This window comes from Suricata suricatta, chromosome 8 (genome assembly GCF_006229205.1).
Source record: "Suricata suricatta isolate VVHF042 chromosome 8, meerkat_22Aug2017_6uvM2_HiC, whole genome shotgun sequence".
Classification (NCBI taxonomy): Eukaryota; Metazoa; Chordata; class Mammalia; order Carnivora; family Herpestidae; genus Suricata; species Suricata suricatta.
In genome coordinates, this window is record NC_043707.1 from 111569196 (window position 1) to 111596769 (window position 27574).

Below are 27574 nucleotides of genomic sequence, written 5' to 3' on the forward strand. Positions count from 1 at the left end.
ATTACATCTCTATATAGCAAATACCATCGGTAAATACTAAGCAAGTTTGGTATTAATTTTATTCTATTTTCTGTATAACTTTAAGTACATAAAGGTTTATTTCCACAGGCCTCAGGAAATGGGTAGAAGTCACAGGACAATCTCTCTTCCCACCAAAAATGTTGCATATTTTGGTAAGTGTCCTAGAGAGAAAAACTGTAATTTACATTAGCAATGCTGTGCAAGATTCTTACACAAGACCTAAAACCAGGCTGCAGGGGAGATTTTAGTCCTTTGTTCAGGTGCCTGGACAGAAACCAAAAGCAGTTGAGCGTGACAGGGCAAAGGAGGCGGTGAAGATGGAGGGCGGGCACCTAGCATGGAAGGAGGAAGGAATTCCAGATTCCTTGGAATGGTGTATTTTCCTTCTTTTTGTTTGTTTGTTTAGTCATCCCTGTAGGAAGGTGCTGGGGAAGGATCCCAGTGAAAGAAAGGGTCCGAGCCTCCTCTAACTGGCCCGGTGCGGGGCTGTGCCCAGCAGCCAATACAGGAGAACCTGCTCTCTTAGGTTCAGGCGGACCCACGATGGAATGCAGAATAAAAGGAATGCTTATAGGAATCAATTCTGCTTGGAATGCTAGACGGCCAAGTTCAGCCTTGGGTCCAGTGAGACCCCTGCCTCCCGTCAACAGTGAAAAATTAGTTTGGTTAGAAGAACCAGCCAGAATCCCACCAGCCTCTGCTGCCTTCGTGTGCATGGTTAGAAAAAGATGAACCTGTGTGACCGTTCTGGCCTGTTCATTCCTGGGGACTGCTTTATTCTTCCCCAAAGACTGTTTGTTGGCCAAATAACCCCCAAAGGCTGAAGGCTAAAACACACCAGTCCTGGTGTGCAGCTCCTTACGGACTGGTGGTGTGGTCGGGCGGGTGTGGAAAGGCCGCACCTTCCTGCAGAAGATCAACTGACCTGCGCTCCCACCCAAATCTCAGCCTGAGGTATATTTCAGTGAAGGCAGGTAGCTGTGCTTCTCAGAGCCGAGAAGCAGGTTAAGAGCAGAAAGGTAGAGGACATCTAGAAAAGAACCGTCTTGATACAGATTTATCCCATGGTGTGAGGGAGAGGGCAGAGAACCCGGTGGCACTTCGCTTATCCAGCAATTTCTGTCACTGTGGTGACCAACTTCTGCCCATTCCATAGGGTCTTGAACTGCTCAGGGACTGGGAATTCATTCTGCAAATAAAAAACAGGTTTAAATCCAAGCTACAAAAGGAGCTGGGGTTAAATCCTACACTTTTCTCTCAATGCTTGTTTCCACTAAACTCTTAAGAGCCGGTAGGATGTCCTGCAAGTGAAGCTGAACTGCCACTAACCAGCCTGGCTATCTACCCAGCAGCTCTTCTCCTACAACCGGCCACCCCTGCCACTGCCGGCCTGAAGGAGTGCTGTAGGAACGAGAACAAAGGCTTCAAAGCCAGACAAGGTTTAGGTCTGTTTCCTACTGTTCCTGGGTCAGCAATCCTAGACCGTTACACCTGTGAGGCACACAAGAATGTACACGACTTCTCTGCGCCAGTGCAACAGGGGGCCATGACTCAGTCCCAATCCTTTGTACCGCCCTGAGCATCTGCTCGACCTGGAGCGCTACTTCGTGAGACCACCTAATACTTATGGGTGGGTGCTCGAGGTGTGTACTGCTAGGCTGGACCCACTCAGTACAGAATAACCATGAACTAGCTTTCTCCAGTGCAACTAATCTTCAGTCCCTCCTGTTGTGAGATCCTACCACCAAAGAGATCCAGGAACTTACAAAGTCACCGCCTTCTGTAGGAATGAGGACATTCATCTCAGAAGATTTGGCACTGACTATCTCGCAATCCAGGGAATTCTTGCTCAGGTAAACGTGGCAGCCATCTGTTTTGTTGATGGAAATGGTTGGCACTTTACCCATTACCTGCGGAGAAAACCAAAAATGCGGAGTCCTGGTAGCTGAGGAGAACCAGTTAAGATTCAGGAAGAAGCTTTCATGGTTTCATGTGATTCAGCAACTACGTGAAAAGCTCACAAGTGCACAGCAGATACCGGACACGAGAGGCGGGCTGGGATGGGTGCGGGAAAAGGGCTCGCTGTAAGAGCCAGCTCCCCTCCTGCCAACAAAGCGCTCAGCTTACAGACTCCGTAGAATCAGATTCCCACCACAGCAACACCTGTGGCTCGGCCATGTCTTTCAGTTAATTCCTCAGGGACCAAAGGAAGGAGCCAAGATATCAAGTTACCTGAACTTTGACATCCCTACTATTGATTATCTCCACAATGCCCACCACGTCATCGAACACCAGACCGAGTTTCTTACAGTTATCTAGGGGAAGAAAGAGAGCAGGTGTAACTTTAAATTTAAGGATCGTTAGGAATAGGGTCAATATGGTTCCAGCCTCAAGCTCTAGGACGGAGCCTAGGACAATGACAAAAACTCACCTACTGTAATGGAGTTAATTTTGCCCTTGATTTGCAATGTCGTGTTGACACACTTATATATGTAAGCCACCTGTTTCAGCTCTGTGTCCTCAATCACCAGGTTGGAAACATTCTCTTGATTTTCCTGTTAAAGAGATACCCCTTTTAGGAATGTCATCACTAACAGATGCTACCCCCAAAACAGGCCATTTCCCAAACTTCCGTTCCTGTAATCTAGCCCAAAACCCTGTACCCATTTGGTTGTGCTCCATTTAATGGCCCTGTCCCCACTTCCTGTTCTCTTAGTCCTGATATTTTTAACTCACCACTCTCCACTTCTTGCCCTCCAGTTCAAGCACAGCTGGCTCCTTCTTTGTGGTTGGTTTGGGGGATGAGCTGACTCCTGGTTTAGGTGCAGAGAATGGTTTGGGGCCACTTCGTACTGGACCGCTCTGAGCCTTCAGGGCAGGGTTCTTGTGAGTCTTCATGTCATCAGATACATGTTTCAGGGCTGGAAGAACAACAGCTGCCTTGTGCCCGCCCTTCATACCACAGCTCTGGGCTGAAGCAGTAACCACCGCCTGCTCTCAGAAGTTAGCAGCCTTAACAAAAACTGTAAGGTCAAAAGCTGCGGCTTTGAGATGTTCTCTTAAACAATAGTTTTGGAGAAGCGCTTTTAGAATTTCCCTTCTAACTTAAGGTACCATAATACAGTTCCATTATAAAAAATAAAAGACTATGTGCATATGGGAGGAGCGGCCATGTGAATGCACAAAGACCTAGAAAGATATATACCAAATAAATATTCACAGAATATGTAAGTTTTAAAGCAAAAGAAAAAAAATATGTGATAGTAAAGCAAATTTGGTAAAAGGAAAGAAACCTCGCCCACAGCTGATCTACTGCCACCTTCTACTCAGTATTTGCATGTGAAATCTCCTTCCACTAGGTTTCCTATTGATAAACGTTTTTTATTTGGTTATAACCATGCACATTGTTAACAATTTTGGTTTAACCAGTTAACACTTAAAAATTTTTTTCTCATATTAACCTACAGTTGTTTTTTTTTTTTTTACTGTTTATTTATTTTGGTGGGGAGAGGCAGAGAGAGAATCTCAAGCAGGCTCCATGCTGTCAGTGCAGAGCCCAACATGGGACTCAACCCCAAGAACCATGAGATCATGACCTGAGCCAAAATCAAGAGTTGGACACTTAACTAAATGAGCCACTCAGGTGCTCCTAACCTAGTTTCTAAAAAAAAAAAATTTTTTTTTAATGAAGATTCCATAATCACCTTCCCACTATAGGCTGACAAACTTCTTCCTCTTAAATATGGCCCAATTTATTTAACCAATACTGACAGCTCCACCAATCCTTGTGGCTAATACTAGTATAAATACTAGATTTTTTTTTTAAACACTGCATGGTTCACTGTAAAGAAAAGCATTAATTAATGGCTGCTTAATATTCCATTAAGAGGAGACACCAGAGTTAACCATTTCCTTACTGTTGGATATTTAGGTTGTTACACTATTTTTAGCTACTACAAATAATACTATATATAGTACTTGGTCTTTATTTTAGGTATTTTTATGAGTAGATTCCTAGAAGAGGGCTGTATAATTTAGATTTCCACCTTCTATATATAATGGTGTCGACTTTCCTTATCCTGACATTGGTAATATTTAAAAAGCAATTTTTTTCAATGTTTATTTTTGAGAAAGATAAAGTGCAAAAGCTGGGGAGGGGCAGAGAGAGAGGGAGACAGAGGACCCAAAGCAGGCTCTGCACTGTCAACACAAAGCCCAATGTGGGGCTCGAACTCATAAACCATATCATGACCTGAGTTGAAGTTGGACACGTAACCAACTGAGACATCCAGGTGCCCCACAATATTGGTAAGTCTTATGCAAATTTTCCATGACTAGTATACGCCCCCTTCTCTGTCCCCATGATGACTTCCCAAAGAACCCAGGTGATAACACAGAAAAGGCTCTAGGGTGAACTACCAGGACCATGCCTTGGCACAACAGGGTGCTCTATATATGTCACTAAATATTAAATCACCTTCCTATGGGGCAGAGGGCTTCTCCCAACTATAATCACCCTCTTTCAATTTCCATTTGAGCCAGCTTTGACGTCACTTTGGGCAACTTGAAGGACAGTGACACCCAAATGAATTCTCCCATACACAAACCAGGGTTCTGGGTTTACAGACGACCATCAAGTCTCTAGTTGATAAGATCAGGCCCAAACAACTTACTGTACCAACTCTGCTTGCCAAAATATCCGCTTACCATGTGTGATGCTCTCCCCCTGATTAATCTGCGCAAACAGTGCTGAGCGGGAAGCAGACTCATCGGAGCCAGAACTGGTGGGGACTGGTGGGGGAGGTGGGCCTGGTGGGGGAGGTGGGGGGCCCGATCCAGCAGAAGGTCCAGATGGCAATCCGCTCAGTTCTTTTGCCACGGGCCCCTGGAATAACAAGGGCAGGTAACACAGCCACCCTCTCTTCCCTTCTGTACCATTCCCAGTAGGGTCCTACACGTGGTCTAAGACATGGGGACCTAATGTGGCCCTTGATGCTATGATTCATGCTCCCTATCGACACCCAAATTGGCTTTATTTTCTCTTACCCTTTCCCAAAGATCCAATTCAGCTCCATTTTTCAACTTTCACATCATTCCTTTGGCCTCTACCCAATTCCAGCTCTAACCCACAGTTCTGTAAATCAACTCTGCGTGTCACCAGTACGTCAGCCTCAACAAGCCCAAGACTGATATCATCTCCTGCCTGCTCCCCTACCTGTACAACCACCCCCTTGTTTCTATTTCAGTAAAAGACACTGCCATCCAAGCTTGACTGTTCAATCTTCTTGAGTCTTCCAACACCCTCAAGCTCATCAGATCTATTACCTTGGTTATCGCTTCTGAAAATTCTTTTGTACCAGCGCCTAGTACCATCAGCGCTCCCAAGGTCTGAGCAAGAGCCCTTATCCTCAACCTATAAACTGAGACTCTCTTCAGGACCAGTCTGATCATTATTACTGTCTTGCTCAAAGTCACAATCAATCTTCCTTTTCAGCCTTTAATCCTAAAAATCTCTCCTTGAACTGAAGATAGAGATGACCAATGTCTACATTTGCTGTACACGGACTGTTTCAGCTATGCCGTTTGCCAGTTTCCCCATTTCTCCCACTTCTCACTGTTCTCTATTTGAGATGGTACACCCGACCAGAGTGCACCTGTTGAAAGTACAATCTCTTCCAGTGAGACTCACTCTCCCTCTTACTCTGTAGTCTATATCTTTATCATAACATTTTACTTGTTAACCTGTATTTGGGGGTTTTCCATCTCTATTTTTAAGGGTTGGGATAATGTAACTCATTCTTCTGGCTCCCCTCCTGCCCAATCACTATCTCTGACCCACGTGTACTGAAACTGAATAGAACTGAATATTCCTCTCTGACCGTTGCTTTCTTCACACTTTTCTTTATTCTCGCCTTTTCCTTCTACTCTCCACTGAAAAGACTAGCATTCCTTCTTGGACCTTGGTAGCATCAAAGTCTAAGAAACTTTGGACCCCTGTCCTGGAGGGATAGAGGAGGGAAGGAAGGCTCACTAACCGTTTTGCTCCAGGCCAGTCCAGTGGTATGGAACTCCTTAATGTAAGCCTGTAACTCTGTCCATATACTCAAGTAAGCTTTGACCCAGTCCACATGCTTCTTGTCACTAGGAGAGTTAAAGAAAAACTCATCACAGACAGTCAGGGCACATTACAACAGTGATTCCAGAACCCCTCCTATCTGTGAACTCATATCCTCCCACCTGTGGTGTGGTTTTGCTCAATGGCAGCTTTTCTACCATAACTGAACTTTACTTTTCTTCTTTAACTGAACTTTACTTTTCTTCTTTAACCTATTTTATTACTCTAATTAAGACTAAAGTCCATTAGGATAGGGACTCCAGATTATATCTTCTTCTATCTCTTGTAACAGTATTCTTCAAACTTTTTACAGTATAGCAAAACCATTTTTTTCAGAGTACACCTTAGGTAGAACCTAATACACAAAACTAATAAAAGCAGACATTCTGTGCATGAAGCTATATCATTGTGGAACTCCAGGACTTCAAGAAACTCAACTGCCTTATAGCACAGTGCCTTATGTCAAAGTATGCCCCTCACCAAAATTTTAAAACTTCCCTGGAGGAACTAATCAGCATTAGATTATAGAAAGAGCATTGCTCTATGGTTCAAGTCTTCTTTCTTATGTATTTGTTGGAAGACTGTATGGCTATTTAGCATAAGACCTAATTTGCTCAACTGTAAAGTATAGAGTTTAATTGCAGGTTAAGTCAAAACACTGCAATACTAGGGGCGCCTGGGTGCCTCAGTCGGTTGAGCGTCTGGCTTTGGCTCAGGTCATGATCTCATAGTTCGTGGGTTCGAGCCCCGCGTCGGGCTCTGTGCAGACAGCTAGCTCAGAGCCTGGAGCCTGTCTTCGGATCCTGTGTTTCCCTCTCTCTCTGACCCTCCCCTGCTCATGCTGTCTCTCTCTCAAAAATAAATAAAAACATTAAAAAAAATTAAAAAAAAAAAACAAAAAAACACTGCAATACTTAACTCCAGGTTGCTGGAAAAAGAGATCAAGGAAGTGCCTGGTGTTTTGAGACCTATTTCACATACACAAAGGCGAATTATTCCTTCAGAGTAGTTACTCAATAAATGTTGGTTAACAGATGACAGACGGAAGGGTTTGGGTAATTATGCAGCCGAGTGACAGCTGCCTACAGTCACTGCAGTCCTAACGGAGAAGTCCGTTAGGACTGGTGAAATGTGGTTAGACCTACAATGACTCCCCTCCTCTTAGTGATACCCGTGCTTCGCCAGACAGCCTTCCTTTCACTTTACCTGACTACGTGATGAGTCAGAGTGATTTCCTAGTAAATCTTAGTCCCCGAGCTGGTAAAGAACTTCTCAACAAAGGAACAAACTCTACCTTGTCTAAACAGGCAAAGTAAAGGGCATTTGTCCATTTTATCTCTAGCAAAACCTCCTAAATCTGGAAGGTTAAGGATAAGAAGACTAAAAGGGGCTCTACAGACCCTAGAGAAAAAGCAGAAGTGAAAGGAGAAACAGTTCCTGCTTGCACATGCAGCCTCTATGAGCCAGTATCCATCAAACTTCCCAGAAAGCAGCCCTTACAGAGAACCAACACAACACCCTTAACCCCGAAGTGCTACTGCAGCAAGTAATCGGCTGGCTTGTCCTTTACCCCTTGAGAAAAGGCTGGACTTACACATCTTTGTATTCCTTGAGGACTCGGTTTGTATAAAACATGGCAGCATCATTCATTTCTTTCACATAGGGACCAGGCTTGGGAGCCTAGAGAAACAGCAGCCGTCAGTGACTCAGAGCCTCTCCAGCCTTATTTCCTTACCTCTTCATTCCATCCCTTCCCTCCCACAGAAACTGCGCTGCTCACCACAGCCACCCAACCCAGGGCCTGGATACTTTCGCTGACAGCTGACAGGTGATTGAACAATTTGCTGCCTCGGTTTTTCTCCCGGAAGGTTACCACTTCTTGGATCTGCTCGGAGATGGGTGCCAACAAATCAGAAAGCTTATTCTAGGAAGAGATGCGGGAAAAGATTCAGGTTAGTCTTTCCACAAAAGCTTTATGTGTTCGTCCACTCTGATCCTGCAGGCAAGAACTCTTCATGAGCTATACATACAATGAATGCCCAAATAAACCCTTACTCATCCCGCCCAGATTCCTATGGCTAAAACACTGCTCATGACCTCACCATCCTCATGCTAGATTTGGTGACTCTTCATGATCAGGACCCTTACTCCATCTAGACCACAAAATTCTACCATTTTAGCCACTGGTCTCTTTTCTGTCCTACTAAAAGGAAGTATTATCTCATTTCTGAGCCTTTACTCACGATGCTCTCTTTTTCCATCTATCTAAATGTTCCTTATACTTCATGAGGAACAGCCATCCAACTCTAGCCACACTGGCCTCCAATAGCATTTATTTTCAGCATAATCCATTTTGGCACCTTATCACACACCAGCACAAACTATTAATGGACCCATGTGAGTATGTTTTTCAAAATTTCTCATTAATTTTTCAATTACCAGGGCTTTGTTTCAGCCTTCTTTTATAATCTTTATAACCCTCAACACATTGCTAGCTATGGAGCAGCTGCTGAGCAGAGATCTGCTGAACCAAATGCAAATAGAGGGCCTGACATTTGAGCTGGCAGCTTAGTGAAATGGATGACTCTTGTGTTTCCATGTTTTATGCTTTCTCCAAAGCTCAGTTTCCTGAACATTGCAATTCTCAGATCTTAGCCTGAAAACAGTCTAACGCAGGAGTCTGCAAACTTTCTCTACAGAGCCACACAGTGAATATTTCAGTCTTTGCAGGACATATGGTCTCTGCTACTGTTTCTCAACTCTGCCATTATAGTGCATAAGGTAGCAGCAGACAATACTTGAAAGAATGGGCATGGCTCTGCTCCAAGAATCTTTCATTTACAAAATAGATGGCCAGCTAGATTTGGCCTGCAGGCTGTAGTTTATCAACCCCTAGTCTAAAGCAAGGTAAATACACCAGTGTCTCAGCTGCCTGATTTGTGGTGGAAAGTGTGGGTTTGGAGTAAAGATTTAGAAAAAATGCCTTAACCATTCAAGACAAATTAAGAATTAGAGTGTAACATGTTTAACATTATCTTCAACTATTTTTACATTATTTAGGCATGCTGAAGGTCCGGGGGCTTTAATACAGCAGTAGCAGGAAGACTTGTTTTATTTACCTCTCTTCCAAGGAAAGCCAAATGCCTAAAGAAGAAACGGGCACCTGAGTGGCTCACTCAGTTAAGCATCTGACTCTTGGGTTTTGGCTCAGGTCAATCTCTTGGTTCGTGAGATTGAGCCTCATGTCAGGCTCTATGATGACAGTGCAGAGCCTGCTTGGGATTCTCTCTCTGTGCCCCACCCTTGCTAGAGCACATGCATGTTCCCTTGCTCTCTTTCTCTCAAAAATAAATAAACATTTAAAAAAACCAAGAAATTTAAAAAAACTAAAATCTTTGGCTCTGAGAAAAATCTATTTCCTCTAATCGATTCTCATACACTGACAACATAAAATTTTGAGGTAGGAGTAGACTTCAAGGGAGAGCCCCACCATGGAAGGATGAGGGGAGAAGCAGTACTTTAGGAGTTTTGGAATCTCCACAGCAGCATTACTAAAGCCCAGTCACAGCGAAGCAAGAGAACTACTCTCTGACCAAAGGGCTTATGGGACAATATGATGAATTTGGCCTCATCCAAGAGGTTAAAAATGGCTATCTATTGAGAGAAGCAGCAAAGTCCAGGAGTAACTACAGTCCCAAGTAAAAAGGAAGGGAAAACAAACCAAAAAACAGTAGAGTCCAATAAATACTCGAGGGCACATTCTCACATGGCACGTTAAGCACACGAGGCTGAGGGTCTATTTTAGGGTGTTGTTATACTCAGCAGAAACCTCTCGGCTCATCCCGAGCACCACACCACGCGGAAACCAATGAGGAGGGAACTTACGCCTGCTGGCTGCTGACACTGAGAGGCCGTAACCAAGAGAGCTCGCTCCAGCTTGAGGCCTGTGTGAACCATCTCCGCCTGCCAGAAAGGAGAAGAATCATTACCACGACACATTACAACCGGAGAGCCTCCTGATCAGAATAACCTGAAATCTCCACTTCCACGCCGTGTGGGAGCGACCCGGGAACTTCATGTTGCTTTCATTCCTCAGGCACACCACTTCCGGGGAGTGGCGGCAGAATCACATGTACCACTGTTCCTGTGGGGACTCAGCAGGGGTACATATCCGGCGAAGGAAGATAATCAGGGTCAGCTTCAGATGAAATCAAGTTAGCAACCATACAAGCAGTGTGATAGGAAGTGCACTAAAAAATCCCTCCTGTCTCTTGTCACCAAGAAAGCTCTTTCCTCAAAAACTAGAGGTGGAAGTCAAGGCAAAGGCCAAATGGATGCCCAATTCTCATGGTATTTACTCCTTTAGGTTATAGCTCTTTCTCAAAGGTTGGGTCATGACCCAATCACAGATTTAAAGAAAAAAAGTGCAATGCAAGTAGGTAAGCACTGCTTTGTGAAACTTCTGACTCAGTCACAAATACATATTTCTTCAACAGTCACGGTCAAAGGAGTTTAAGAAAGGTAAAGCTATCAGCATTATCTAAATACAAAAATTCAAATAAGGTAACCTGTTTTTTCTAGATTTGGATTTTTAGAACATGTAAATGATACAGGTTTTTAAAGCTTTTAAATGTGACACACTGCATAAAGTAAAAATGCAAGCCCCCACTCTTGTATCTAAGTCCTAGTCCCACTCACTAGAGCTAACACCACTGCCAACAGATGGCACAGGAGAGGCTCAAAATAGATATTCCAAAGATCAAGCAACCAGTCTTGCTGAAGGGTCAGGAAGATCCTAAACACGGTTACTGGTTACAGAGGATTCAGAGGACCAGCAGGAAGATCTGGGGTCCCAAAGAGAGATTCAGAATATATATGTGAATGTGGGGGTGGCGACGATGTAGGTGGCAACATATGAAGGGAGGTGGGTGGAGAGGCACCTGTCACCACCTACTTCACATTCCTGCTGTGAGCTAAGTGTGAAAATAACTCACATTAGCATAACTAATAACTATCAAGCATAGTTTTATAAACGCTAAGTCATGACTATGACTCCTTTGCACAAGCCACCCTAGGCTTGGTTATATAACATGCTGGGATCAGAATGGTAGAATGTTCTCCCTATAAAGATGAACCAAGCCATATTTTATTCATCAAGCAAGTTATCTGTATAAAAGAAGCCCACACAGAAAATGGGATCAAAGCAGAGGGCCTGGAAAAATCTGGGGAACTGTTCCAGTGCCTGGAGTGAGCTCCTCAGTGAAGGTAAAAGAGAAGGAGCCACGGGGTTCTTAAACCAAGAAGGAGTCAGACTTGAAGACCACCACCAGTCCTTATGAGAGGGGGAAAAAGGGGCAAAACATCCTTACATGTTTCTGCACATCTCCCCCAATCTCTTTACTGATCCGTAGGTACTCAGCCACAGGACCGGTAAGCAGGGAGTCAAATGCTTGCACGTATGGAGCTGCTCCTGCTAACGACAGAACACCACAAAGAATCAGTCATGCACCAGAAAAATGATTTGTTAAAGAGCACTTCCACATGAAAGTGGAGAAGCGAGGTAATACAGTAAACAGAATACTGGAACATGAGCCCGGAAACCTGGGTTCTAGTTCCAATACCACCACTAACTGCCTGTGTGACCCTAAGTTCCTTTTCCTCTCTGAGCTTAATTTTATCTAGGAAATGAAAATGAAATAAAAGAAAGAAAGATTCCCCCAAGCTCCCTTTTAGCTCTAACATTCTATGATTCGTTTAGTGCATATACAAAATGGCTAATTTGCCAATCATTTGGACAGAGGAAGTTTTAATGTCACTTTGTCACTCGACTTACACTAGTCATTTTGCTAAAGAAAGAACAGGAAATATCACACAAGCAGGAAGTTCTTATGTTAAAATAACCACAGGCCTCCCTGCACAAGTCACTTCCTCTCTTATCTGTTCACAGGCGATAAACTTAGTAGATTAAGCGTTTCGGGAAGTCAGCTCCAAAGGAGAAAATACACTGTGACAGAAAAATTTCAATCCAAGACACTGAGTCTTCATTCAAAGAATTCTGCTATGAGGCGCCTGGGTGGCTCAGTTGGTTAAATGTCTGACTTCAGCTCAGATCATGCTCTCACAGGTTCGTGAGTTTGAGCCCCATATTGGGCTCTGTGCTGACAGCTAACTCAGAGCCTAGCTGTCTTCAGATTCTGTGTCTCCTTCTCTCTCTGTCCCTTTCCTGCTCGTGCTGTCTCTCACTCTGTCTCTCTCAAAAACAAATATAACATAAAAAAAGTATTCTGCTGTGCTGTATATTGCTTACCTTTTGGAGCATTGTCTCCGTATCCACAGTGCATGTCAGAGCCATGGGATACTGCCTCCAGGCGGCCCACTGCCCTCTCCAATCTTTCTACCAGATTTTGCATATCAGCCATAATGTACCACCTGCTGAAGGAGATCAAATGTCACTTGTTTTAATAGTACATAGCACCTAAGGAGAAAAGACAGAATACTCATGGGGTGAAGAAGATGCCAATTCAGAAGAACAGAATCATTTAATAAAAAAAACAGATGAAAAATAGATGAACATATTTGCAAACTGATAAAGACTCATTAAGCAAGAGAGCTACCCAGGAAAAGGATGTTCACTGAAAGCAAATGTTTACCCATTCAAATACTTACTGACTATCTACTATGACAACACTAATATTTATGCCAGAATTTAGAATTTACAAATTACAGTCAATATATATATTATCTCAGTTTGTGCCCTCCCAACAACTATTCAGTAATGCAAGGTTAATTACCACACTCTTTAGAGATCGGAAACTTAATTACAGTGAAGTTAAATGACTCGCCTACAATCACATAGCCAGTTAACAGGAAAGCCAGCACTCCAATTCAAGTTATCTGGCTTTAAATTCAGTGGGTTTTTCTTTGGCAACATCCTGCTGCGCACATATGGAATGCCCCAAACCAAGATGAATAGGATACTTATTCTGCCCTCAATAACTTAGTCTGACAGTAGATATTTGACATGTACACTAACAACTACAAATAGAAAAAAATGTTAACACAAGAATGTTGCAGAAAGAATAACAGAATTTTAGGAAGAGGAAGAATGCATCAGCTGAACAAATCAGATAAGGAGAAGCTGCCACTTGAGCCACGCTTCACAAAGGAGGACAGGATGATCTGGATTTGCAGTAGGGAAAAATAGACACATCCAGAAGAGCTTTTTACAGATCTTTCACAAGTACTAATTTCTCTGAAAATTAGTCATTCACTGTCTAAATCCTAAAGAAAGTAAGCTCTACCAGAGAAAGGTACTTCTCTGGCTTGTTGCCCATGATACTCTACCATCTAGACCACTACCTGGCAGGTAGAAGGTGTTCAATAAATATTTATGAAGTTAATGAACCTGAAATATAGAATCCCAAAACTCCAGAGGGACGAGTATTCTGAAAGTTGCCCATCTATATACATAATCATTAAATGTTTTCAATACACATCCACATGAAATGTTTGAGACCGTAAATGATACAAAAATCAATCAGTGAAATTTCAGTCAAAGCCTTGACTTGGAGATACCATTTCAAAACATTAATTAGTTCAGGTAACTGAAGCTGAATGAACTCAATACCCTTGAAATTGCCTAAAATGACCATAGCAATTACAATTTCCCCCAAAGATGACACGTCAGAATATCTCTATCTAAAATACCGTGCCCCCCCCCAACCCCCCATGGACGAGATAAGCAGCTGACAAGACAAAGTAAGGAAGACAACATAATCCCTTGTCCATTCTTTTCAATGTGTTGCCTCTGGTCTCTCTGGGCCCAATGAGTTACCAGAGAATGTCGTCTAAAATAGAATCAAAGAAAAAAATATGAAGGTGAACCAAATAAACTTTTCATTCCCTGGCCTGGAGAAGCAGCAGAAGCCTCCAAGTCTCTGCTCTGCTCATAAATGGAGCAGACTAGAAGCAACCATGTTTTGCCACGATCACCTGAGTACTCACAATTACTGACTGTCCAGGGACAGATTCACGTATAATCCACCACCCTCTATAAATGCCAGGGGAAAAGGCAAGGAAGGCCATAAACTCCCAAGCTATCTTCCATTAATAGATGCCACCCATTCTAGGGGCGTCTGGCTGGCTCAGCCAGTGGAGTACGCAACCCTTGATCTCGGTGTTATGAGTTCAAGCCCCACAATGGGTGTAGAGATTACTTAAAAATAAAACCTTTGAAAAAAACAGATACAATCACATAACATTGTACTCTTATCTCTACTACACATTTGATATGTTGATTATAAAAGACATTCCCCCCATATACTATATGCTATAGACTGAGGCCATGTTAACATGGAAAACAGAGTACAAGCGTCTCTAATGGCTGAAGGGCCAGTGAACACCTAACCATCTTGAAAGCTTAGTAATACAGCTTCATGAGATTTCAGTTCTTTTTTCCCCACATTTCACGTGCATTTTCACTCCTGTCTAACTTAAACAGAATGTAAAAGGGTCACACAGCTATCCTTCACAGGTAATCTCATTCAACCATTAACCAACTATAGAACAGCACTTAGTTTTTTGTTTTTCGTAGAGGTGGGGTAAAATATGAGATAATATGGGAAAATATCCAGAATTAAAGGGACCAAAAGACACACTTCGTCTCATTCTCCACCCCAATACACATTCATATTTTTCAGGTGGTGATGTCCACTCCCAAGCCTTCAACTACCAATATCGCAGTAACTACCATTATCCAGCCGCCTTCCAGAGTGCCATGATCACAACCACCTAGAGACTAACACCTCCCAGAGCAGCATATCCAGCTCAAGCCATTCTTCTGGAATCCACCTTCCATCAGACATCTCTCCTGGATATTCTGAAGGGATCTCAAACTGAAATTCTAAAACAGAACTCACTGTCTTCCCACCCCTCCCCCCCACTGTCTCAACAATCCCGCACCACTATCAGTCAGCTGATTGACCAAGTCAGTAACCCGAGAACTATTAGGCGGAAAAGTATAGTAGTTACAAGCATGGTCTTTTGAGAAGACAGATAGTTTGGGTGTTTGAGTAACAGTACTAATTGGCTCTGTGACTAATGAGTGTCAGCAAACTTTCTGAGTCTCAGCTTCCTTATTTATATAATGGAGACAACAGTACAAAATCCAAAGGGCCGACGTGAGAATAAAGGGGAAATACACTTGACCCTTGAACACAGGTTTGAACTGTGCAGATCCACTTATACATGAATTTTGTACAATACTGTAAACGTAGTTTCTCCTATGATTTTTAAAAAATGTTTATTTATTTTTGAGAGAGAGAGAAACACAGAGAGAAAGTGTATGCTCAAAGAGCAGAGAGAGAATCCAAAGCAGGCTCTGCACTGGGGTTCAATCCCATGACCGTGAGATCATGACCTGAGCTGAAATCAAGTTGGACTGACTGAGCCACCCAAATACCCCTCCTTATGATTTTCTTAGTAACATTTCTTCTCTAGCTTATTGTAAGAATATGGTATTATAGTGTACATAACACAAAATATGTGTTAATCAAAGGTTTATGTTATCAGTATGGTTTTTGGTCAATAGTACACTATTAGTAAATTGGTGGTGGCAGTGCTGAGCAATCAAAAGTTATACATAGATTTTTGACTGCATTGCGGGGGTTGGCACCCCTGACCCCTATGTTGTTCAAGAGTCAACTATACATGTAGCAGTACTGGACCTAGTCCTGAAAAACAGCAAGAATTCCTAAGAGTTAGCTAAACTGTCTTCTTCCTTACACTCCAAATCTAGTCAGTCATCGAAATCCACAAGCTCTATCTTGCTTATCTCATAATAGATAGATGCCCTTGCCTTCATCCTGATTGTCAAAAATCAGGTCTTCATGACTTGGCCTGCAATAACCTCCTTGCTAGTCTCCCCTAATAACAGTAATACACCCTGTGTACCCCTTCTCCATATTGCCATCATAGTCCTGCTCAAATGCAAATGTAATTCTGATAGCCTTATATTTAACATCATTCAGTACTCCCCCAGACATTCAGAGTAAAGTCCAAACAAGGATTTCCATATCTGGACCTGCTTTATTTACCTCCTACCACTTTTCTCTAGTTTAATCTCTTGCCACACCCTTCCTAAATACTACAGCCACCCAGGACTACTTGCATTTTCCAGAAAGAATCATGCTTTCTCTCACTTCTGAGGCTTCAATGCTATCTACTGACTGGTTACTGTTCCGTCTCATAACTCCTATTTGCCTTTTAAGATTCAGCTAAAGTGTTAACTTCTCCAGGAAGCCTGTCCAATTTGGTATGGTTTTCCTTCTTAATCTGCCCCTTCTATATTCTGGTTTCTCTTCAGATCACATAAATCTTTCGCCTTTTAATCTGCCCCTTCTCTAGAATTCCTACTGCCTTTTAAGACTCAGCTAAGATACCACCTCCCCAAGAAGCATTTCCAATTTGTTCATTACACTGTTCACTTTTCTCTACCACACATTTAATATACTGGTTTAAAATCATTTATTTAATAGCTAATAGGCAACTAGCCACCCTAGGAGGGACCATGTCTTGTCTTTGTTAATTCCAGTACTATAAATGTAGTAGGCACTATAAATACAGTAGGTTATTAAGAGTCTTTTACCCCTTTTCCCCTCAAAACAAGTCTGGCTATCTTCTCTCTCTGACAAATCTGGGGAGATTTGTTTTACCTTTCTTTTTTTTCTCTTCGCCTATCTGCAGGATCTTACAAATACTCCCATCTTTCAAATAAATGCTACCTTCTTAGGCACATTATCACATTGATACTGAGATTTTCAAACCAAGTATCATTAAGAAAATAACCTTATTAGATTATATAATAGTAATTAAAAATATTCCCTTATAGCTGTAAGTGCTTTACATCCTCAATGTGATGCTTATAAGACTGAAAATAATTCTCTAGGGTCTGGTATGAAGATACTGACCCCCATCTTTAGAATGAAGAAACTCACAGAAGGTAAAAAGCTTGCCAGTGATATGAAACAACCGGTGGGCAGAGGTAGAGAACCTAGGCCATAAGCACAAACTTTCTGAGTCCTAGCGTGAGGCCCTTCCTGCCACTCCACACGGCTTGCAAGACAGTAAGTGACTGTGCAGTTCATCACAGCATCCAGCCCCTACTGCTTGCTGAGCACAGCACTGTGGGTTCAAGGCCCCTTCACAGTGTCTTTAGTTACATTGTTAGCAGCTTTTAATTTCTCTGCTTTCAATTTTCTCCATGGAGGCTAATCTTTTTTCATAGGCTAAATGATACATATTTGGAAGTGAAATATTTAAAATAAGGTTTTTTCCATAAGAATTTGAAGTTACTGGAGTAGAAAACCATAGCTTTGCTGGATCTTGTTCTTTGCCATTTCTGATTAACAATAGCCAAGAACTAAATGTGAACCTCCATAAATGGATGTACAGATTTCCCAACTATTTACGCATTCATCATAAAAGCTTCAGGAAGGGAGGCAGTTCTAATTTTAGATGTTTAAGAAAAAACCAGGATTCAAGAGACCAAGCTTTGAGTCCCAGCTCTGCCACGTATTAACTGTATAACTAAAGGACTGTCATTTAAGGAGTCCTTACGTAGCACACAGAGATGTAAGGCTCAAAGGAGATGAACAGTCACTTTAGAAAGCTTAAAATACAGTTCAAATGTAAAATGTTACCACTGCATGTGGTGTGCTAGAAGATAGGCTTCAGGAGGATGGGAATCTATCCATTCTCCTCCCCCAACCAGTCCCACCGATTCGCAGTACCTAGAACAACCTGGCACACAGAAGATGCTCATAAAATGAAAGTGCTTAATATTGTACTTGGCACTGTACTTAGCAGCTACTTAAGACACAGAAGGCATATGGCATCTGCCCTCAAGAACATTTCATTCTTTCTGTTTTTCTATTGTGTTCTTTTAAAAAAAAATTCCTTTTTAATGTTTTATTTATTTTTGAGAGAGAGAGACAGCATGAGTAGGGAAGGGTCAGAGAAAAAGGGAGACACAGACAGGCTCTAAAGACAGGATCCAGGCTCTGAGCTGTCAGCACAGAGCCTGATGCAGGGCTTGAACCCACAAACCATGAGATCATAACCTAAGCTGAAGCCAGATGCTCAACCGACAAAGCCACCCATGCGGTGCCCCAAAAAGATTTCATTTTTATTGGGAAGGCCAATACAAATGAAAATGCCAATGGAATAAATACTGATGACACAGTTTTTAAAGTTAAGAGATTGTCTAACTCCACTTGGATTAGGAAAAGTTACAGTATCAGCCTATATACTGGAACTTTTTCTTTGCAGAATGTTGTATGGTTCTGAATGACACTGTATCAATGTCTATACGTTCCGAGAGTTGAGAAGAAATCAGTGAGGACTGGAGATAGTCTGGTTTCGGGAGAAAGTGGGGCTTCTTGATGGAAAAAGTAAAAGAAAAAAGGCAAGACATTCTAGAGCAATCAGACACAAAGAGGAGAGACTAAGGAGGCTCGGCACATAAAGTATATTATGTGGGTTAATCTGCACAGAGCATCAAGTACCATGAAAAATGAGAGGCTGAATAAGCATGCCCAGGTTGGGTAACGAAGGGCACTGAAACCCAGGCAGTATTTGAATCTGATGTTGTGATAAGTGTGGAGTCACTTAAGGGTTTTGAGTGAAGGAATAATAAGATGAAAGCAAAATTTTTACAAGTACTGTCTGATAAACAATGCAATTTGGAAAAATGGCAAGATATTAAGGTCTAGTTAGGTTGAACTAGGAAGCTAATAGTGTCTAAGTTAGGTTGAAAGCTGTTATTCATCCTGCTGTAAAATAAGAGGGCTGCTGAAAAAAATATTTTTTGTATTTCAAAAGAAAAAAAGTCCACACCATCCACTCTCCAGCCAGATATGGAAACAAAAGGAATCAATTAACCCACAAATAATCAGTTTTAGGTAACTATGTGACCAGCACCTGAATTAAGTGGGAATATAAAAGAATGGTAAAATAGTTTTTCTGTCCCAAGGGAATCTACTCTAGCAAGAGAAACAAAGCTAACTTCCACTGAATCCTTGACTGTCAGGATTAGGAAGGATTCTAGAAACCATCTTGTAAAAACACCAGCTGATGCCAGAACAATCCTTTCAACATTTTCAGTAATTAGAGGTTTGAGCCTCTGCTCAAACACCTTCACTGTGGAGACGCCGAGACTTCTAGAAGCAGCCCATTCCCTTCAGACAGCTCAAAGTATTAAAAGTTCTTCCTTATATGGAGGCAAAATCAGCTTCCCTGCAACTTCCACCCACCAATCTTACTTCTGCCCTTGGAGGTCATACAAAACAAGTGTGCATTAAACACAGAACAAGTACTAACTGTGTGGTAGTGACTACTGAGTACTGTAGCACTCAGAGAAGGGACTCAAAGATGACTCGAAATGCAAATCCAGGGGCCTAAGAGAATGATGACACTACAGGCAGGAACAGGTTTCTGGCATGTACTCACTGGGGCAAGAAGATGAGGTCAGTTTTGGACCAGCAGAGCCTGAAAAGGAGATGAGGCTTCTAAGTGGATAAGTATATTTAGAAATAAAGCTCGAGGAAGGACCAAGGCTGGAGAACAATGTTTGAAAGTTATCAGCAAAGAAACACCACAAAGTCATGAGAATGGATAGGCTCTTGGAGGGATACCACACAGAGCAAAAAGAAACTATGAGGTGGATTCTCCAGAAATTTCTCTTGTGGTCTAAAACCAAGAAAAATCAGAACTGGCTAGTGATTCCTGCCAAAGCTGCTTCGGAGTCTCACCCTGCAGACAACCCAATCCCTCCAGCCTACTCGAGGCAGTTGTTCAGAAGTAATGGAACCAGGCTGTTCCTGCAGTTCTGGTCTCATCTCACCAGACGATTAAGCCAGTGGTATGAATGTCTACTTGAGTAGGAAGTTGCTACATTTATATGTTTTCTCCTTTGTCCGGTAGTTGTTCCTCAAAGTCATACCCTTAAGGAAAACTGAAAAGCAGCTATACAAGTTAGCCTGCATACTGTGACAGCCCAAATAATTTGCTTCAAAATGCTTCTTTTGGCCTTGACTTTGTAATTCTGTTCCTGAGATGTTATCCTAAGAAAATAATTCGAATGTGAGAAAAAGTGATAGGCAGATATTTACTGCAATGTTAACTCACACTTCTAATTACAGGGGAATGCACTGCGGAAAAAGACTTGAATAGAACACAAAATTTATAGTATTTGCCACAGTAGAGTGATGGTGTCTTGGACAATTTCCTCATTTTCCAAAACTTCTTTAACATAGTTAGATAATTTCTTTATTAAAACAAAAATAAAAACCAGTTCCACTAAGATCTCTCTCCTAAGGTACCACTAAGCTATATGACAATAGTTAGTTCTACTCCTAACAATATAGAATTAGAGCCTGGTTCTCATCACTAGGCTCTACTATGTCAAAGTTAAACCTAGACATGCTAATATAGGAGACACAAGCTGGTTGTGTGTTTTTTTAAATGTTTATTTTTGAGAGAGACACACACACACACACACAGAGAACATGAGTGGGGGAAGGGCTGCGAGAGGAGGAGATCCAGAGTCTGAAGCAGGCTCCAGGCTCTGAGCTGTCAGCACAGAGTCCGATGTGGCACTCGAACTCATGAGCTGTGAGATCATGACCTGAGCTAAGTCAGACGCTTAACCAAATGAGTCACCCAGGCAGCCCACAAGTTGGCTGTTTTAACCCAGAAACCAAAGAACAGATACCACTTTGCCCCGTAAAGATGCCATCTAAATCTAACCCAAATCAGGAGCCACTGTTCTTCCCCAAGCATTTGGTTTCAAAGGGAACCAATGACATTTAGTGCCTGAGTCACTGCCATCTGAGGCTTAGATTAAAAGAGAAAAACCTATCTTCTAAAGAGGGAAAGAATCCAATCCCATATCAGCACTTGATTCCTGTTCTGTCCCCTATATGAAATTCCAGGAGTAAGTAAAGCTAGTTAGAGTATACAAGCTGAAGTCAGACTTAGAACTAGCTGTTTTAATGGTCAGGGCAAATACACAACTTTGTGTGGCCATGGGTTCCCATCTCTCTTAAACCCAAGGAGTATTATGTAGATAAACTGTGTAAGAGGATTCAGCAGGCAACTTTTACATTGTATAAGGAAAAAGCGCATTGGCTGATTTCAGCTGGCTAGTTGCATAAAAATCGATCCAAGGGACACCATTTGTCCCTAGCCAGGATTCAGCTACAGCTAGAGATATGAAAAGATCTGTGACTGTAAGTCTATAATTAAACTTAAGTATAGGAAATTTAATGACCTCTGCAGGAAAAATACAAAAAAAAAACCCCAAAAATAAGATAAGCAAGTTCACTCCTTCCATGAAACATTTCAACTGTATTTTCCAGTCAAATGGAAAAGTTTAACACTACAGGTCTCACAATACTAGGCAAATGAAGCTTTATAGCTAAGAGATAATTTAAGAGCTTTGATTCTTTTTATTAAGTTTACATGACGGTATATCAACAAGAAAGTTTCATGGTGAAATGATGTAGTTGCATTAAAGATGATTCAACTATAACAACTTAAACAATCAAAATTAATACTGAGCACCAACATCATAAACTATAAGCAATTTAAAATAAATGGTAATATAGGGGAGCCTGGGTAGCTCAGTCGTTTGAGCATCCGACTTTGGCTCAGGTCATGATCTCACGGTTCGTGGGTTTGAGCCCCATGTCAGGCTCTGTGCTGATAGCTCAGAGCCTGGAGCCTGCTTCAGATTCTGTGTATCCTCCCTACCCTCCGTTTGCATCCTCCCCCGCTCGTGCTGTCTCTCTCAAAATAAACATTAAAAAATAAAATTAAATAAAAAATTAAATCTAAAAAAATAATAAACTAAACCAAGCTGTCTAAATGCAGACAGTCCTGGGACACCTGGGTGATTCAGTTAGTTAAGCATCGAGCTTTTGATTTTGGCTCAGGTCATGATCTCATGGTTTGTGAGTTCAAGCCCCATGTTGGGCTCTGTGCTGACAGCAAGGAGCTTTCTTAGGATTCTCTCTCTCCCTCTCTCTCTCTCTGCCCCTCCCTGTGTGCACATGGCATGCACTTTCTCTCTCTCAAAAATAATAGGGGCACCTGGGGTGGCTCAGTCGGTTGAGTGTCTGACTTCGGCTCAGGCATGATCTCACGGTTCGTGGGTTCGAGGCCCGCATTGGGCTATGTGCTGACAGCTAGCTCAGAGCCTGGAGCCTGCTTCAGATTCTGTATCTCCCTCTCTCTCTCTGATCCTCCCCTGCTCATGCTGTCTCTCTCTGTCTCTCAAAAATAAATAAAAAACATTTTAAAAATTTATAAATAAATAAATAAAAGCAGGCAACATGAACAAAACAGGAATGTATATATCCTCAATATAAAGGACATATAAATCTGCTTACTTGCACTGTCAACTAATCCAAAGCTTTCTTCTGGTGAGTGCCCAGTCAGAGGCACTTCTCTATCAAGATCACACTCTCTGAGGGGAAAACAACAATAACAAAAAGAAACAAAAATGAAAGTCCTTCAAGGACCACCCAGAAATTCCTTGAGTAAACAGTAATTCTTGCTGCCTCAATGATTCATTCACTACAGGATATCCAGTGTTTATCAGGTGCATACACTGTACTAAGCATGGCCATGATGCCTGCCCTAGAAAACCTAGCTGGAGATAAGACACTGCACAATCATGGTTATGATACTTTCTAATGCAGTGGTTCTCAATCAGGGCCAATTTTATCCTCCGGGAGACACTGGACAATGTCAGGAGACATCTTTGGAAGGCACGACTGAGCCAAGTGCTCCTGGCATTTGATGAGTAGAGACCAGAGATACTGCTAAAATCCTACTATACTGTACAGGCAGGACAAGCCAACAATGAAGAATCATCCAGCCTAAAACGTCATTTGTGCCAATGTTGAGAAACCCCATTCTAACGTAATAAGGAGCAAAAGGGAAGCACAAGAGGCATAATAAAATGCTAATGTAGTAGTTCAGGACTTTCTAAATTAGAATATCAACCTGTATTAACCAATGAAAACTAATTAAGATAAGGGTCCAATGTGGAGAATTTTGTAAACTGGACAGTGGAATTTAGATTTGATTCTTTGGTGAAGCCAGGGAAGATGAAAAACGGTTCTTTTTAAGATTAGCCTGGTTGTGGTAGAGAAGGTGAAGTTTAACTATAAAAGCCAGGTTAATAGAAAGTAAAAAAAAGAAACTGATGGTGACAATTCAAAGGAATAATCACTAGGAGTGGGTAAGATACAGCTTGAGGATCCTCAGATTTCAAATCTCAGATTAAATTTCAAACCAGACGGGGGCACCTGGGTGGCTCAGTCGGTGACTTCAGTTCAGGTCATGATCTCACAGTTCGTGGTTCAAGCCCCATGTCAGGCTCTGTGCTAACAGCTCGGAGCCTAGAACCTGCTTCAGATTCTGTGTATCCTCTCTGCCCCTCCCCCATCTGCACGCACACTTCTGTCTGTCTCTCTCTCAGAAATAAATATTTTTTTAAAAAATTAAATTTCAAACCAGAAGGTTCAACTTCCAAAGACACTTTGTATCTGCTCATTTAAGTAAAATGCATCTTTTAAAAAAAATGTCTACTTTAAGAGAGCGAGAGAGCAAGCGCGCGCGTGAGCAGGTGAGTCAGGGAGGGGCAGACAGGCTGATGAAGGGTCCAAAAAGGGCCCTGCACTGACAGCAGCGAGACTGACTCAGGGATTCAGGGCTCGAACTCACACACTGTGAGATCATGACCTAAGCCAAAGTGAAATGCTCAACCAACTGAGCCACCCAGGTGCCTGTGAAATGCATCAAGTGGTTCACAGAAAACTGAAAGGAGGAAGTCACTTTCACAAGGCTTAGTCCCTGGTTAAAAAAAAATAATCACAGCTAAACCTATGTATGTATAACCAAGAAAAGGGATGCGAAAAAAGATCACCCTTCAGATTGGAAACAAACCATTTGACAAACTGAACAGCTAACCTCCTCAGGGCAAGAATACACTCACTGAAACTTAACATTACCACCAGTTTTGGCTGGCATGACAGCTTGTACTTGACAAAATGCTCTCACAGCTACCATTTTATTTAAACTCCTAACAGACATAAATTATGTCCACCTGATTGATAAAGTATTTCTAGTGAAGAAAAAGGTAGGCAATTCCGACAGAAAAACATTTTTTCCCTCCTACAGAAATTTCTTTATGCTGGACCAGCGCAACTCAAACAATAAGCGAACTGCCAACTGCTGAATAAAATCCAGACACGGCCAAACAAGGCCTCAAAAGCCCTTCACAACCTGGCAGCCGTCTACCTTTTTTCCCCGGTCTCACCTTCGACCACAAACTACAGGTGAACTCCAATCTGCTCTAGTTTCCTCTAGTTGGGACACCTTGCTCAGACATCTTCGCCTGGACGTGCTGCAAACACCTCAAACTAAATATGTCCAAAATTCATTTTCTTTCCATGCCACCTCCCCAACTTACCCCTCTCCTCTCACATTACCTACCTTGGCGAATGGTACCACCCAGTTCCCTAAGCCAGAGAACCAGGCATCCATCCTAGACTACTTCTATTTCATTTCCTTTTTTTTTGTAATGTTTTTTTTGAGAGAGAGAGAGAGAGAGAGAGAGAGAGAGAGAGAGGGAGGAGGAGGGGCAGAGAGAGAGGGAGACACAGAATCGGAAGCAGGCTCCAGACTCTGAGCTGTCAGCACAGGGCCGAACGTGGGGCTCAAACCCACAGACCTCGAGATCATGACCGAACGGAAGTCAGATGCTCAAATCAACTGAACCACCCAGGCGCCCCTCTTCATTTCCATAAATAATCAGAGTCCAATTCTATGGTTTCCATCTTTTAAATACTGCTCAAGAGGCACTGGGTGGCTCAGTCAGTTGAGTGTCTAAATTCAGCTCAATTTCTGATCTCACGGCTGGTGAGTTCGAGCCCCACCTCAGGCTCACTGCTGTCAGCCTGTCAGGGCAGAGTCTGCTTCAGATCCTCTTTCTCCTTCCATCTGCCGCTCCCCCGCTTACACTCTCCCCCCAAATAAAGTATAAAATAATAAATAAATACATAAATACTGCTCAAATCTGATTCCTCCTCTCCTTCCCATGGTCGTTGTTTCAGTTCAAGCCATGACTGGCAAAAGCTTCCCAACACTGGTCTACTCCCGCCATCATGTCCCTTCTCCCTCGACAAACTAAACTTTCTAAAACATAAATCTGACCACACTGTTTGCCTACATAAAGCATCCCCATAGCTCTCTGGGTGAGATCCACATTACTCAGCATGACTTCCAAGGTCCTTTATATCTGACCCACCATTTCCCACTTCCTCCATTTCCCTAAGCATTACTAGAATTTCAGTCACACTGAACTGGCCATGGTCCTTCACATGTCCAGACCTGCGTGTCCTTGCACTTGTACTCTTGGCCTGGAAATCCCTTTTCCAGACTGACCACACAGCTAAATAAGTCTTGCAAGACTCATCGTCCCATTTCCTCCTCAAAGCTTAGAAGTCTGGCTCAGGCATTCCTCTCTCTATGCTTCCACAGCCCTGTGCTCACACAGTGCACTACGACAGGGTAAGCCATCCCTGATTTTCTTGTCTGCCCCTTACACTCCATGGTGACAGCTGTATTCCTGGCCACCAGGCCAAGGGCCTCATTTGTATGTACCTCATACATATTAAGGGCTCCGCGAATGAGTGGTGAATGATGAATGTGCTGCGCTGTCCTGTTTTTCACTTGAACAGGGATCCCTACAAAAAGCTTCAACTGACACAGCTCTGACGGATACTAACCCCTGCCTTAAAAGGTGCCTGTCGTCCCGTCAAACTTATTGCCCTTTATCCTTCAAAATTCATCCTAAATTCTGCTATGCACAAGGGATTTTCCTGAGCCCTAAGTTATATATTTCCAACACTGTTCTTTCCTAACACTCATCCCACTTATAATTACTTCTTAAAAGTCCCTGCAAAAACTGTTAGGCTGGGATAGGCAGGGTCTGGCTTTTTTCTGTTCCAAAACTGCATTCCCTAGATACGGCAGAGTGCCTGACAGAATAAACATAATTTGTTCAACTGAATTTAATCCTGTGAGAGATGCAGAGATCTCCGCTTAAAAGAGGAGAAAAATAAGGCTCAAGGAAGTTAATACATCTATGGCTACAGATATTCAGCAGCGGGGCCAGACCAAACCTGAAGTCATCTGATTTCAGATCCAGAAGTATGCTGCACCTTCAATAAAGTTAAACAAGCCTTTCAGAATAGGAGCAACAGACGTGGAGGGAGGAGAGGCTATCTGATTGCAAACACAAAGACCTGCCTCACTTGCTTTTGAAAAACTACTCAGGTATTCCAAATAGGTTGCATTTAAAAAAAAAAAAAAATTCCACTCGGCGGGGGGTCTTGAACCTGCAGCTGCCCGCCGCGATTCGACACCAACCGGAAGACCACTCAGAGGTAAAGAAAGAGGTTCCTGGGAAATAGTCGTGGGAAGGATCTGGGGCTGTTAATCTAAGTAACTCAGGTCTTGATTCCGACTATTTCCCTCACTCGCTATACGGTCGTAGACCAGGCTCTCCTCCCCGGGGATCAATTTACCCATCTGTGCAATGGGGACGAGATGGGACACAGTGAAGACGCTATGGTGTCTTTGGTTCCTTAGGAATGCCTAGGTCGGGGCACCTTAGAAATAAGCCCCCCGCTGAGGCTGACGCCCAGAACTGAAAAATCCAGCGGAGAATCCTCCCCAGAGGAGCCCGACTCCGCTGGTCACCCTGGCCCCACCTCAAGAGACCGCGCCCAGGATCCCGGGTCGGCCTGAGGACCTCCGCTATGGCCCCTTCAGCAGGGTTCACCGTACGCGCATTGGTCGGTAAGGCCATTTACAATGCCGGAACCCGGTGGGCCGCGGAGTGGACCCCAGTCCCTACCCGGCCGCTTACCCTCACCTCAGAGTTCCGCCTCACCTCCGGACTGCGATCAGCCGCTCTCCACTTCCGGCAAGAACCGCCCAGCAATCTTCGCGCGACCCACTTCCGGGCCCTCTCTGGGCGCGGCACCCCCACCGGAAACGGACGGCCGCTGAAACGCCGAACTAGAGGAGGGACCCGGGAGGAAGTCTGGTCGCCCCGCTCGTGGCTCCGCCCCCTATTCTCCACGCCCGGAAGCGAGAATCCATGCTAGCCCGGAGGGCACATGGGAGAGAGTCCCGCCTCCAAAGCCTGAACGGGCCCCGGAGCGTGCTCAGGATAGGCCACGCCTCCCTGCCAACTGTTGGGAGCCGAGTCCTCCGGGCCAATGAAGAGCCGAAATTACCAGCTAAGCTCCACCTCCGGAAAAGGAGAACAGGTGAGTGGCTAATTAGCGCTCCTATCACTGT

The 27574-nt window shown here is 43.1% G+C and overlaps 2 protein-coding genes across 6 annotated transcripts in view; one reads left to right on the top strand and one right to left on the bottom strand.

The window, feature by feature from the left end:
* Positions 1-41: 41 nt before the first annotated feature.
* On the bottom strand, positions 42-27418 carry CAP1 (cyclase associated actin cytoskeleton regulatory protein 1). 5 transcript variants are annotated; one of them, XM_029947536.1, is made up of 13 exons: positions 27144-27418; positions 12444-12565; positions 11506-11606; positions 10022-10099; positions 7917-8060; positions 7731-7816; positions 6057-6162; positions 4729-4906; positions 2758-2942; positions 2453-2576; positions 2254-2336; positions 1788-1931; positions 42-1210 (listed from the first exon to the last, which is right to left on the bottom strand). In XM_029947536.1, the coding sequence occupies exons 2-13, from the start codon at positions 12553-12555 to the stop codon at positions 1127-1129; spliced, it is 1425 nt and encodes a 474-aa protein (XP_029803396.1). In that variant the 5' UTR covers positions 12556-12565; positions 27144-27418; the 3' UTR covers positions 42-1126. The 5 variants fall into 5 exon arrangements, with proteins under 5 accessions (XP_029803396.1, XP_029803395.1, XP_029803393.1 ...); XM_029947535.1 differs by having other exon boundaries at positions 11506-11609; positions 12444-12568; positions 27162-27417; XM_029947533.1 differs by having other exon boundaries at positions 11506-11609; positions 12444-12568; positions 27144-27417.
* MYCL (MYCL proto-oncogene, bHLH transcription factor) overlaps positions 27232-27574 on the top strand; it is a 102367-nt gene continuing 102024 nt past the window's right edge. Inside the window, exon 1 of the mRNA XM_029947537.1 lies at positions 27232-27543. Within this exon, the coding sequence (XP_029803397.1) occupies positions 27493-27543 (51 nt within the window). The 5' untranslated portion in view covers positions 27232-27492. The remainder of the gene's footprint in view (positions 27544-27574) is intronic.

Excerpts from the sequence above, each read along its gene's own strand:
- CAP1 (XM_029947535.1), bottom strand. The coding sequence starts at position 12,555 with ATGGCTGATATGCAAAATCTGGTAGAAAGATTGGAGAGGGCAGTGGGC. Across the intron at positions 10,100-11,505 it reads GGGGAGATGTGCAGAAACAT|GCGGAGATGGTTCACACAGG; the intron begins GTAAGGATGTTT and ends CCTTTCTGGCAG. Across the intron at positions 2,943-4,728 it reads GGGGGAGAGCATCACACATG|CCCTGAAACATGTATCTGAT; the intron begins GTAAGCGGATAT and ends TTGTTCTTCCAG.